Source organism: Anthonomus grandis, chromosome 17, assembly GCF_022605725.1.
Source record: "Anthonomus grandis grandis chromosome 17, icAntGran1.3, whole genome shotgun sequence".
Lineage (NCBI taxonomy): Eukaryota > Metazoa > Arthropoda > Insecta > Coleoptera > Curculionidae > Anthonomus > Anthonomus grandis.
Genome location: NC_065562.1, coordinates 20,245,789 through 20,259,404, shown reverse-complemented (window position 1 = coordinate 20,259,404; position 13,616 = coordinate 20,245,789). Strand labels below are relative to the sequence as shown.

General features: G+C 33.4%; 3 protein-coding genes across 4 annotated transcripts in view; 1 reads left to right on the top strand and 2 right to left on the bottom strand.

The window, feature by feature from the left end:
- LOC126746325 (dopamine receptor 1) overlaps nt 1–4,508 on the bottom strand; it is a 60,638-nt gene extending 56,130 nt beyond the window's left edge. Inside the window, exons 1-2 of the mRNA XM_050454523.1 lie at nt 4,307–4,508; nt 330–427 (exon numbers count right to left, since the gene is read on the bottom strand). Of these exons, the coding sequence (XP_050310480.1) occupies nt 330–401 (72 nt within the window). The 5' untranslated portion in view covers nt 402–427; nt 4,307–4,508. The remainder of the gene's footprint in view (nt 1–329; nt 428–4,306) is intronic.
- Nucleotides 4,509–5,905: 1,397 nt separating this feature from the next.
- On the top strand, nt 5,906–11,944 carry LOC126746290 (uncharacterized). Of its 2 annotated transcripts, none has more exons than XM_050454465.1 (12): nt 5,906–6,183; nt 6,242–6,483; nt 6,540–6,739; nt 6,798–6,984; nt 7,061–7,225; nt 7,922–8,128; nt 8,260–8,379; nt 8,436–8,546; nt 8,604–8,708; nt 8,768–8,897; nt 8,958–9,130; nt 11,681–11,944. In XM_050454465.1, exons 1-12 carry the CDS (start codon nt 5,942–5,944, stop codon nt 11,923–11,925), a joined length of 2,127 nt encoding a protein of 708 aa, XP_050310422.1. In that variant the 5' UTR covers nt 5,906–5,941; the 3' UTR covers nt 11,926–11,944. The 2 variants fall into 2 exon arrangements, with proteins under 2 accessions (XP_050310422.1, XP_050310420.1); XM_050454463.1 differs by having other exon boundaries at nt 8,598–8,708.
- LOC126746293 (glycoprotein-N-acetylgalactosamine 3-beta-galactosyltransferase 1-like) lies at nt 11,941–13,611 on the bottom strand. Its single transcript, XM_050454468.1, has 4 exons — nt 12,797–13,611; nt 12,575–12,744; nt 12,256–12,369; nt 11,941–12,198 (listed from the first exon to the last, which is right to left on the bottom strand). The coding sequence occupies exons 1-4, from the start codon at nt 13,455–13,457 to the stop codon at nt 12,049–12,051; spliced, it is 1,095 nt and encodes a 364-aa protein (XP_050310425.1). The 5' UTR covers nt 13,458–13,611; the 3' UTR covers nt 11,941–12,048.
- Nucleotides 13,612–13,616: the final 5 nt, after the last annotated feature.

The following is a 13,616-nucleotide window of genomic DNA, read 5'->3' as shown; positions in this document are numbered from 1 at the left end:
TTAATTTTTAAGAAATACTCTAGTTAGGCAAATAGGCATGAATCTTTTAGATTAACCTGTAACTTATGTTAAATAAATGTCAGTTTCAAAGTAAAAAAAGCATTGCTGATAAATCTCTCACAACCGTCAAAACTAGTATTTATGAATCCTTTGAAAAGGCAATTGATTCTTATTGTGTTTGTTGCTAATAAAATTATGTTTCTGACATAAGAGAGTATTCCTGTAGTAAGTATAGCAGTGTGTTATTTTCCTCACCTGATTTATAGAGCAAAAACGTTCGAAACCTTATATTATATAATTTCCATTTAATGAACGTTAATCTCGCTTACCCCATAATCGCCGTCCGTCATGGCGGAACCCTCCGTGTTATTCTCCGCAATCGCATTCGCGTAGAACTCCATTATTCCGAGTCATTTTAATCCTCCATCTGGAAAAATAAACGACCATTTCAGCGTGTGTTACTTTCGTTGTTGCTAGAACGGATTTTTAAGTCCGATAATCGGTTTTAATTCATCAATTTTCACACTTTTATCAAATAAATTTCCTTTAATTATAATTTATTTGGTAAGAGTAGTTGTGTTGATAAAAAACAAGTTTTTTTTAATTTAATAACACTATTTATTTAAATTTGATATATATTGCTTGCGTAGTCAGTCTGGGAACGCTGCAATATACATAAAAAGGCTTTTAAGCAAAGCGTTTCGTCATGCAAAATTTATTAATCTGATGTGAAGTCGGGTTAAGGGTGGGCTTCTCCTGTCCTGACCACTACGATCAATTCACCCCCTTTGACGTCGAAACGAATTTAATAACCGGGACAAGAAAACGGCCATTTTGTCCGCTTAATTGTATCGTCACCAGCATGTTTTTCTACATCTAAAGTATGACAAATGGAAGCGAGATTTGCCTTGATTTATTACACATACTTATCGAAATAAAAGAGGCTTTAAAAACAATAAAGTTCAAAAACCGCTTTTCTCCGTGTTCCCTTTTAAAAGATTTGATTTTCCTATTTCAGGAAGCGGGAAACACTAAATATAAACATAAACATCCCATACACTCGGGGGAAAAAAGGAAACGATATTATTTTCTTTTTAAGGGCCTTTCTCGTAGGGCTGTTTTCTTAACGGAGCCGTTTTCGGGGCAAAGTGAAGCAATTGTTTTCCTTAAAGGAGGAAAAACCGGCACCAAATAGGGCGGGTTTAAAATAACATGTAAGAGGTGTGTGGACACAGTGAAAAATTGCGAGTAATTTATTGCGACATTCCCGATTGAACCCGGAACGCCCAATACATGCCGCAAATTCCCAATTTTACAGTTCAAATATCGGACATAATTAGTATTCCGGCAACGCGAGCCCTAATAATTCGTATTTTTTCAACAATTTATGAAGGCCTTACGTTGCCGCCCTATCGGTTATTTAAATTGGGTTTTCATACAATATTATCCGTGAAAATTGCATTAAATGGTCGCTTGGGAAATTCAATTTTATTCTTGATCAAAGAGTGCAGGTTTTTGCAGAAGGAAAATAAAACTTTCTGCACAAGAATTTTTTTAATGAAGAATTAAAGCTAAGTAAATAAACAAAAAACAAACTTCTAGTTATCGCATTATTAAATGTATAAAATTTGTATACGCTACACGTGTTTCGGTCACAACGGAGCATCATCAGGCATCAAAATAAATAGATAGTTTTGTTTAATCTTTTGGAGATAAATGGATGATGTGTTTTTAATTAAATTAAGGGAAACTTGTTTTTTACTACTTAAAAAAAAAATTGGAAACTAAAATATTCAAAAAAATGCTTTATATAATACTAAAATAATTTTTTATTGTAAATTCTATTAATATTCACTAATTAATAAATAATATATTTTTTTATTAAATATTAATTATTACAAATGTAAAGAATGAAACACATATATAGCACCGCTCCCATAAAAACCAATAGAAATTTTGGGGGTATTACCATAAAAAAGTTTGACTTTCGCTTTTTCCGTCAATAATTAATATTATAATTTAATATTTTATAATTTTTTTAATTATTGCAGACTTCTCTCTAATGATATCTTGAGATGTGGGATTCTTCAGTTCAGCAATTATTGGAAGGTCCTTTGAATAAATTTACCTTGGAAGTTGATGAAGGAACAACATGGTCATATATCCGCGCCTAAGAAAGATAGGAAGTTAAAAATTGGACTATGGATTCTTCTAATAAAATCATTGGATACCTATTTCAGCATTTTTCCAGAAAAAAATTTATAAAGGAAAAATTTAATTTGGAAGTTGAGTATTTTTTTTCTTACAAATTCAATTTCCTAGAGGCAAAATGCTCATATCTTTGCAACCCAGTGAGATAGAGACTTGAAAATTGGACCATAGATTCTTCTAATAAAATCATTGAATACCTGTTTCAGCACTTTTCCAGAAAAAAATTTATAAAGGAAAAATCTGCCTTGGAAGTTGAGTTTTTTTTTTTCCAACAAATTCAATTCCTTAGAGACAAAGTGCTCATATTTTTGCAACCAAGTGAGATAGCGACTTGAAAATTGGACCATAGATTCTTCTAATAAAATCATTGGATGCCTATTTTAGCATTTTTCCAGAAAAAAATTTATAAAGGAAAAATTTGCCTTGGAAGTTGAGTTTTTTTTTTTCCAACAAATTCAATTTCTTAGAGACAAAATGCTCATATCTTTGCAACCAAGTGAGATAGAGACTTGAAAATTGGACCATAGATTCTTCTAATAAAATCATTGAATACCTATTTCAGCATTTTTCCAGAAAAAAAATTATAAAGGAAAAATTTGCCTTGGAAGTTGAGTTTTTTTTTTTTCTAACAAATTCAATTTATTAGAGGCAAAATGCTCATATCTTTGCACCTAAATGAGATAGAGACTTGAAAATTGGACCATAGATTCTTCTAATAAAATCATTGGATACCTATTTCAGGATTTTTCCAGAAAAAAATTTTTAAAGGAAAAATTTGCCTTGGAAGTTGAGTATTTTTTTTTTCTAACAAATTCAATTTCTTAGAGACAAAATGCTCATATCTTTGCTACCAAGTGAGATAGAGACTTGAAAATTGGACCATAGATTCTTCTAATAAAATCATTGGATACATATTTCAGCATTTTTCCAGAAAAAAATTTATAAAGGAAAAATTTGCCTTGAAAGTTGAGTATTTTTTTTTCTAACAAATTCAATTCCTTAGACACAAAATGCTCATATCTTTGTAACCAAGTGAGATAGCGACTTGAAAATTGGACCATAGATTCTTCTAATAAAATCATTGGATACATATTTCAGCATTTTTCCAGAAAAAAATTTATAAAGGAAAAATTTGCCTTGGAAGTTGAGTATTTTTTTTTTCTAACAAATTCAATTTCTTAGAGACAAAATGCTCATATCTTTGCACCTAAATGAGATAGAGACTTGAAAATTGGACCATAGATTCTTCTAATAAAATCATTGGACACTTGTTTCAGCATTTTTCAAGAAAAAAATTTATAAAGGAGAAATTTGCCTTGGAATTTGAGTATTTTTTTTTCTAACAAATTCAATTTCTTAGAGACGAAATGCTCATATCTTTGCAACCAAGTGAGATAGAGACTTGAAAATTGGATCATAGATTCCTCTAATAAAATCATTGGATACCTATTTCAGCATTTTTCCAGAAAAAAATTTATAAAGGAAAAATTTGCCTTGGAAGTTGAGTATTTTTTTTTTCTAACAAATTCAATGTCTTAGAGACAAAATGCTCATATTATTGCAACCAAGTGAGATAGAGACTTGAAAATTGGACCATAGTTTCTTGTAATAAAGTCATTTGACATCATTTCAGCATTTTTCAAAAAAAGTTTGAAAATAAAATTTTTGAAAAAAAAATTTTTATTTTTTTTATAATAAATTTTTTTTTTGTAAATTCCATTAATATTCACCCCATTAACACAAAATATATTTTTAATTAAATAATAATTATAAAAAACTCAAAAAAGTGTAAAGAATAAAACGCATGTTGGACACCGCTCCCATAAGAAGCAATAGAAATTTCGGGGTTGATACCATAAAAAATGTTTGACTTTCGCTTTTTAGGCCATTTAATATTTTAATTTAATTAATTTTTTTTTTAATGAAAATTAGGTAGTTTTTGTATCTGGTTAGAAAATAAGTCTCTCTAGACATATTTATTAAAATTAATAAAAAAAAAACTTCAATTTTCTAACTTTTTTGAAAAAATCCCTCAAAAACCTAAAACCTGATTTTTTTTTAACTAAGTCATTGTTAAGAAACTCTCAAACTTTACCTTATAAACGACCCAATCCGGTCCAAAACTCACCAAAGAAACCCGAAAACTTCACCAAAAAAAAAATTATTAACTGATCAGTAAAACTTTCACGCGAAAAAAAAAAACTTTTTTCCACAAGGGCCGCACTTTCGACGAAAATCCGTAAAAGTGACGGAGCGAAGAAGTAGAAGAGGAGAGCAAAACGACGCTGGAAGTTGGCGCGTCGCGACGGCACTAGCGGCGGCGCCTTGTGGCGTCTCCGTCGCACCTGATGATTCCGACGAACGCCCCGTGCGGCGCAACTCCTTTTTACATTCACACAACCCCATTTATTATTATTATTGTACTGTACTCAAATTATCATTTATTGGAGGGATTTTAATGATAATAGCTCTCTTTAGGTCCCATTAAGGGAATCGGAAACAACGTGATTATCATTAATTTTATCATCATTGCAGTTAAACAAGAAATACTAATTTATGGTCAAAAGCGTGCCTGGAAAATCGCTTAAAATAAATGCTAATAGCAGACACAGAGTTTAATTAATTATTCAAGAGCCTTGGTGAACTTTAAGGTTTTCAATTATATACTATGGACTGGAAAGCTGGACATTTAAGCAAGTGTAACATATAGACAAAGTGACAGAAAGAAAAACAGATGAAATAGAGTTCTTTTATCGATATGGTTGTGTCCAGCTTACATAGGGATATTGGAAATCCTTATTAAGTTTGTTCTTCTTTACTTCCAAAAGTTACAATGTTGCCTTTCAAACCAGGTTGACCTCTTCCAGATTGTCATATTTCTGAATATTCATTTAAATACTGAAAAGTGTCTCCTAAGGATAGCGTAGTTAGAGCACTACAAACTTGAATCTGTAAATTAGTATGTATGTAGTCTTTACAGGCTGTAATTTTGGCAATTTATTTTTGAATTCCAGGCCGTTGAGGCGTAAATTCATAATTATTTTATTATTCTAGAAGCTAGCAACCTTTGCCCTTAAAAACTATAGTGAACTAAACAAAACTTCGCTAATTTAATTAATAAAAAAACCCCGTTGGCCCTATAGGGTATAAAGAACTTCCTCGCGGTGACAGGAAGGAAAAATTATTTGCCTATTTTAAAGTTTTACAACTCAAGGGATATAAAAGACGGACGGTTTTCTTATTATAGCGTCAATGAAGAAGTGCCCTTTAATTTCCACTTAAGTTAGGACCCGAAACAAAAACTCCCCCCCTATAGTTTTTTACATGTGGAAACTTTCAGCTACGGTTTTTCTTTTGTCCGTATATTTTGTTGATTTCCCTTCTCGGGTCATTCGGTAAAAGATTTCCCTTGCGGTTCTTCGCCCAACAATAAAAAAATAATTGTTACTCTTCAGCTTGGTAGGGAATAAATTGCCCGGATAATCCAATTTATGCTAAAAGGGTTTTTGGAAGTATATGTTAACCGAATACTTCTTTCCATGGCAACCGACTTCAGGGACTCTTTAATTTAGTTACAGTGTTCACCCTGTAAACATCCACATCTCACTAAACCACGTCACAACGTAATAATCCTTTAAAGCACTAAACAGGATTAATGTCAGCCCTCCTAAGGCTTCACTCTGCTTATTCTCGTCCCACTCAGTCTCTCCCTGTTCATTTCACTTATTAAATGTCTCTTCTTACAACCATTTTCTGCTTACTCTCAATATCCACTACTTCCAAGGCATTTTTGAAAGACTACAAGTCCATAGACATATGCAGTTTATTTAATTCCCGAAAGGTCTACGTCGAATATGGCACCTCAGGGGATTTATTGGCCAATTATACGAATCACGGAGCTACTGACAGTACAAAACAATGCAGTATAGCACTGATAACATGCCCTTCATGCGTCATACATCTAAAGTTCAAGTAAGTGTTCAAAACTAATATATAATCAACATTGTAGTCAACGTTTTTTTTTTTTAAGATACTTGAATGTGTCGAGGGCGTGCGGCAAGTCTACAACACTTGTCGCACGCTGCCAATGCGAGTATGTTCAACTGCACGAACCCCCCTTTGATGACGTCTCCTCGGAACAGTTCTGTGGCAAGTTTGTCCAGAACAATGTGACCCAGTTGAGTTATTATTCGAAAACTCGGTTTGTTACTGTGGATTTTGCGTTCTTGGGGGACTACGGTCACGGGTTTACTTTGGAGTTTTTTGCTAAACGTAATTATGAGGTTTTGATGAGTTTTGTGTCACTTAATTAAGGATTTTTTTTGCAGGTAACCAAATAGTCTTTGATGGTTATCCTACCGTGAGGAAACTGAATTATGCTAATCAAACTTTAACTACTCCATACTTTCCTGGTGTGTATCCCTCTGATCTGAGCGCAGAATACGTTATAGACTGCCATTCTGAGCAACCGTGTCAAATCAGTTTGATTTTTACCGACTTTTTAATAGCCGACTCCACTATCTTGGAGGTAATTTAACATATACATTATTGGCTCTTTAATTAATGACATGTTTTTTTAATAACAGTTTTTTGACTGGAACGGACAACGTCTCTACGTCATTTCTGGAAACATCTTCCGACCCCCGATCATTAAAACTTCCGGTCCCAGGTTGATCCTCAAATTTTATGCAAACGGTGACTCCAATTTGGGTTTTAAAGCCATTTACTCGTTCACGTTTGCAGATGATTCTGATGACACTATACCCAATATAGGTATTAAACTAAATAATCATATATGAGTCGAGATTGACTCATTTAGTTTATTCCTAAATCTACTGTTTTCATGTAGATTGTGGAGGTCAAGTGAATAATTTGGGAGGTGGTATCGCCATGATGGAAATGGTGACCGAAGGAATCAGGTTTTACGATTGTATTTGGATAGTGAAGACCCCCTGTAACTTTTTGCATAGGAAGACGCATTTGTACGTTAAAGTGGTGAATTTTACCGATTTTGGTAAGTGTTTTATTCTCTTACAATAGAGGATAAGGGAAATCTATGAACTTTTGTTGTTTGTACGAGCTATATTTCAATTACGGTTCAGTTTAGCAATAAATGCTTAAGAATAAGAATGAAAGAGCATTTGGTGCTTTACAAGAAAACTCTTAAGCATTTTTTTGTAGCATTAATGGTTTTCGAGAAATTTTGATTGAAAAGACTCGAAAAAAAAATTTTATTCCTTATATAATATTGAAAATATTTTTTTTTTAATTCTTATTATATTTACTCATAGATACCTGATAAATTTTTTTATATTAAATAATAATTATTAAAAATGCACAAAAAATGTAAAGAAAAAAATGCATGTTAGGTACCGCTCCCATAAGAGTCAATAGAAAATTTGGGAGTGATACCATGGAAAATTTTTGACTTTCACTTTTTAGGCCAATTATTATTAAATAAATAATAAAATATATATTTGCTTAATTATACAATTTTTTTATATTCTCAGCTCTTTGGTATATACAAAAATTTATTATACCTAAAGCAAATTATTGTATTTAAAAAAGTTAATATTTATTCTAAATACGTGAATAAGTCTATTCTTTTCAATAAATGAGCTTATGAAAATGAGTATTTATTAAATTGATATATACTGAAAGTAGTACCGAATAAAATAAGTAACTAACAATAATAATAGATAATTTTTAGCTGGTAGAACGGACCTGATCCTTCGCCAAGGAATAACCTCCCAAGACCCCGTAGTGGAAACCTTGAAATACCCAGTAAGTCACTTGAACACCATCAAAACCCAAGAGCACGTCACCCTTATTCAAGAAGGCTTCTACATAACCTTGAAGGGCCTTTTCAAGCCTCAATCCAAGGTTATCATTGTCTATACAGCCTTCAATTATAAAGGTCAGTTGGTCCTATAGTTGGAACCTCAATCACGAGACAGTTTTACCTCTTTACGATGAGCGAACAGTAAAATTGTCTCGTGATAAAGGTCACTTGCGTCTCTCTCATGAACTTTCGACCCTTTGTTCCAGATTGTTTCTCTGGTCTGGACTTTCTGTGCCAAAACGGTCGGTGCATTTCGGCCCTTTTAAATTGCGACGGTTTCGACAATTGCGGCGATAACAGCGACGAACCGGACGAGTGTTCTCAAGGTACGAAATCTAATTCCGATTAATGAGGAATTTTATATTATAAAAATCGATTTTAGATCCGAAAGATCATCGGGAATTTTCTAAAGTTCCAAACTTCTTGTTCCCGAAGACGACTCCTTATGCCGACCTGACCGCTGCCACGTTCATCTTCCTGCTGTGCACTTTTGGTTGCAACACAATCGTTTGTTATTATTTGTTTGTTAATGTGGTTTTTTCAGGTTTAGTAGGGATCATATTTGCCATGGCTCTGCTACTTTATAGAGTGAACGTCAGGGCGAGACACCAGAGGCAAATTCAGGACCATATTGACACCATCCATGCCATTTTAGGTATATATAAAAATTTCAAAAGTATTTAAGGGTGTTTCATGCATAACTTTCTTACATAGAGGAAGGCGTAAGCGACATGGAGGAAGAGATAATTATCCCAGATGAGCCTCCGGACTATGAACCCCCACCTGAATACTCTGACGTACTCAGATGCTTGAAACGGATGACTTACTGCGGAAAAAGATCCAAGTAAGCCAAAATGCCTTTTAAGAGAGTGCGATTAATTAAACTCACAAAAAAAAATTACAGCAAACAAATGAAAGTTTCGATTAGTAATGACCAAGCGTTGGCGGGAACTAGTCGTAGCTGTCAGACGTCACCTGTCAGAATGCCAGAGTCGCCGCCCCCCGCTTACGACTCGTCCAATGGTGGAGAGTCGAGCAAAGCGGTTGAGTCGTTTTCGTTTGACGTTAATGACAATGGTAACTATGGTGATACACGGATTAACCACGCCCAGTTATTAATGTGAATGAAATAGGTGGTCAATGATTTTTTTAGAAGAATCTATGGTCCAATAGACAAGTCTTTATCTCACTTGGTTGCAGAGATATGACAATTTTGTCCATAAGATATCAAATTTTTAGAAAAAAAAAATGCTCAACTTCCAAGGCAATTTTTTTCAAAAGTCTATTCATTAATTGTTGATCTGGAGGCTCCTACACCTGATTAGAGAAAAATCCGTGATAATTAAAAAAATATATATAATATTAATTGACACAGAGAGCGATAGTCAAATATTTTCTATGGCATCACCCCTAAAATTTCTATTGACTCTTATGGGAGCGGTGTAAAGCATGCGTTTTATTCTTTACATTTTTTTTGCATTTTTATTAAAAAAATATATTGATGGGTATTAATAAAATTGACAAAAAAAATAACTTTAATATTTAATAAAGAATTTTCTGAATAAATTTATGGAAAACCTTTAATGTTACAAAAAGATACTTTCTTGTAAAGTATGACATACAATACAACATTACTTTGATCAGTTGGGACCAGTAGAGATTTTCCTTAATTTTGATCAGTAGAAAGTTTTTTAAATACAATCCAAGTCGAAATAACCATTGAAAATTGTTGAGGCAGTTGCTCCAACAACGCTACTCACCGCGTTATATGTCTTACAAGCTGAGTCTACGGTTTTTGGGGTATCATGCTTCACAGAACCATGATGTGATAAGAGCTCCGCTCGAACCTAAGTATGTGTTAATATTTAAATAAACTCCAAATACCAAATTTCATTCAAATCGGGCAAACACCAAAAGAGTTCTAAAAAAGAAAAATTACCACGTAAAATAATAATACCCATTAAATCCCGATTAGATTTTTTTTTAATCATTAGGACCCACTGTGTTGTAATTTTTGTCTAGCAAAATGACTTGTATAGACCACTGTGTCGCATGAATATTATTATAATAATACACGGCAAATGCTAAAACGTCAAACGTTGCCGAATTATCACGGCTAAAAGAACCCGATTTGGTAAGAGATATGCACATATTCGGATTCTCCAGAGTCTCTTGAATAATTCAATACCAATTTCAGGAAGTTCTGAGCTATTTTAAGCATTTTATCAATGAAATTAGGAAGCAAGTCCGAGCCGATTCGTCTACGTTGACGCCATGTTGTCAAAATCGACCATTTTCAGAGGATGATTTCGGGTATAAAAAAAGGTTTTTACCTTATGATTTGTACATGGAAAAATAGTTTAAAGCCTTAGGAACAGTTTAACATCAATTCTGGACCGATTTCAATTAGTTTTAGTAATTAAATTTCGATTATAAAAAGGGTCTTTTTTCGCCGTTTTCGTTGCCATGGAGACGCCGGCCATAACACCAGTCATAGGTGACTCGAACGTCGCTCTTGTGTGGGTAGATTTTTAGCGATTTTTCGTACTTAGGACTTTTTTGAAAAAAAATTACTTTTAGGGTACTTGTAAAAATAGCGAAGAAATGAAATTTTAGTATGTCATAGTAAAATGAATGGCGCATCTGCTCGATCGGTTTTGGTTTTTCTATCACATACCGGATACGCACAATTAATTTCCAAAGTCAAAAAATTCATAACTCAAAAATGGTTTTACTTAAAAGTACAGTTGAAATTGCAAAGGATTCTGCTTATCACACGCTACAAACCGCCCATAAGCTATTTGGTTCTAGCGGGTGCCGCTAAAAAGTTATTAAGGCTGGAAAAAAAAAAGTGTGAAAAAGGGTATTTTCAATTGAGCACTGTTCATCCTGTATAAATGATACGGTTAAACTTTATACGCCATTTTATTCGAAAAGAATGCAGCTTTAATTAATTTAAATGAAATTTTTTTAAATTTTGCACCGTAAAGATTTTACACAGAAAAAACTAAAAAAAATCAATTTTTTGAGGTTTTTTTGATTTTTTTCCCAAAAAAAAACATTTTTTCAAAAAAAGTCCTTAATAAAAATTGTAGTTCTCGATGAGGCGCACCTATCTTCTGTGAATCATTATTTCCGGAAAAACACCGTTAAACCGTCAGAGGGGCTGGAATATCATACATGTCTGAAACTTTGAGCGTTAAAAAAAAATACTTCCCATGTGCTGAGAATAACCAAAAACTATACAGATAAGGTCCTCATTAATTTTAATCGATCTGTTAATTTCATAATATTCAAGAAACCGTTGCGACCTGTATCGAATTCCCTTGACCAAAATCGAAGAAAAATTTTTTTTTGACTTTGAAGGCCTCCTAGTCCTACACAAAAAAAACAAATGAAAATTTGAAAATAATCAAATTAAAGCCTCATATTTTTAGATTATAAAAAGGTAAACATCGTTTCTCTAACCCAAATACAATCAAAGTTATAAACACTTTTGTCCGATCGGTCCAAATTTTGTGCGAAAACTCCACTGCGGGAGAGCCCCATAATAAGAGCCTTATAATAATATTTATATACCTAATTATGTAAGTTCATAACACATAACTAGTTAATTCTTTTTTTTAGACCTTGAGGGAAAAATTTCCTGCTTTCCCACGAAAATGTTCATCGAATTAGGTACGTCATTAAGAGAAAACATCAGAAAATGTATTTTCACCAAAAATGCGATGGTGAAAAGGGCGAGTTTTGCAGACGATAGTGCGGCAATAAAGTACTACTCTGATTCTGAACTGAATTTGAGTCGACGTGACGTAAGGAGGATTAAGAAAAGGAGTTTTTCTACGAACGATTTGTTAGGGCATAAGTTGTGAATAAATTAGTAAATGTTCACTTGGTTTTTTTTATTTAAAAAAAATATCTATATAAAAAATAGTCACAACATTAAACATCATAAGATTTATCACAGGAACGTTGCCGTAAGTTTTAAGTAGCAATTAATCATAATCAAAGGAATGTTCTTTTTTCATATTTTTCGCAAAAGAATCCGGATCGTTTACGAGACCCTCCCATAATTTATAATACTGATCTGCACCAATTTGATCCTTGACAGACACATTTTGGCCTTGCACGAACGACTTCCACACCTAAAAAACATGATTACAAATATAATACATTCCCTAAAACTTGGTAATGAAAATTACCAAATCCACTGGAGTTCCATCTTTAAATGGGACATTACCATTGTCCCCACCAGTGAAGATTTGTAAATTATATAAGATGTAGTTGTAAAAATACATTTTATCACCATCGATAGCCTAAAAAACAGTGAATATCACATTAAATCTAGCATGCCATGGAATAGGTGAGAACACAGTCAAGGGCATCCTTGGAATTTTAAGCCTATACATGTCATAATCAAGGCATACTAGATTAAAATGTACCGAGAGAACCTAACCTTTTAATTAAATTTTTGAACCCATACAGGGAGTATTCCTTTAAAAGTACTTAAAAATAACTAACCTTAAAAGCGATTGACCTTTTACTACAACATTTGACCCTATAGATGGCATTCCGATAATAATTCCCCCCCGGAAAGAACACTTGGTACCAACTGTATGGGTAAAAGGTCGTCAGGCCTTTATCGTCATAGGTTGGTCCAACGGTTACATTTAAATTGGCCAAGTACTGCCCTACAAACTATCACTATTAATTCACTATAACCCATAGACCCCTCAGACTTACCCAAATAATAATCTTCTTTATTCCAGTAGCGGTTCTCTTCACACTTTTCTCGAGTCATGAATTTATTGAAAGCCTTAATAGTCCCTCGGCTAAGTACGTACCCGGGCTCCTTACTATTGTAAATAGTGCTCCAAAACTTGACCGCATGCCCCAAATAATGTTTGTCGTCTTTATCGAGTGGGGCCACATAAAACCTTAAGTTCTCCATAATAACGAAGCTGGTGTCTTGCACTATTAAAGTCCAATCAAACTGGTTTTCCTCGAGTAGATTATTACATAATAAAAACCATGAGGACTTTCTTTTGTCCACCTTTCGAGGCATTTGCTTACGATTGCTTTCTAAGTAAATCGCTTTAACTCGGTTACAACCTTTGGCCCAAGTGGCACTAGCCGACACAAAATTCCTCTCAGATTTCACCAATATAATACAAAGAATTTTGATTTTATTGTGTAAAAAAGCTGATTCGGTGACAAATGCTGCATTTGTGTACCTTATAGTGTCCCAATTAACCGATTTCCTTGTTAAGTTTTGTTGGGAAAACCAGGTTTTGTATGTGGAGGAGGGTTCGTTTATCACCACAGTGGGTCGAAAATGGAATGCTAGGACCACGCCTATAGCGAGGCCCACTACAAAACTGATTCTTTCATAGAAATGGGCCATAATTTTCACATTTTAAGTAATAAACAATTAAAAATGATAGGTACATAAAAATGTGTGGTTATGTTATGGTTAACTTAACCTCATTTTAGACAGCATAACAAACCTCGGCGCTGTCAAACGTTCTAAAGTAAGGTCATTTTTTGATTATATGTAATTATA

Excerpts from the sequence above, each read along its gene's own strand:
- LOC126746293 (XM_050454468.1), bottom strand. The coding sequence starts at position 13,457 with ATGGCCCATTTCTATGAAAGAATCAGTTTTGTAGTGGGCCTCGCTATA. Across the intron at positions 12,370-12,574 it reads AAAGGTCAATCGCTTTTAAG|GCTATCGATGGTGATAAAAT; the intron begins GTTAGTTATTTT and ends ACTGTTTTTTAG. Across the intron at positions 12,199-12,255 it reads ATGGAACTCCAGTGGATTTG|GTGTGGAAGTCGTTCGTGCA; the intron begins GTAATTTTCATT and ends CATGTTTTTTAG.
- LOC126746290 (XM_050454463.1), top strand. The coding sequence starts at position 5,942 with ATGTCTCTTCTTACAACCATTTTCTGCTTACTCTCAATATCCACTACT. Across the intron at positions 6,985-7,060 it reads TGACACTATACCCAATATAG|ATTGTGGAGGTCAAGTGAAT; the intron begins GTATTAAACTAA and ends GTTTTCATGTAG. Across the intron at positions 8,547-8,597 it reads CTTCCTGCTGTGCACTTTTG|GTTTAGTAGGGATCATATTT; the intron begins GTTGCAACACAA and ends TGGTTTTTTCAG.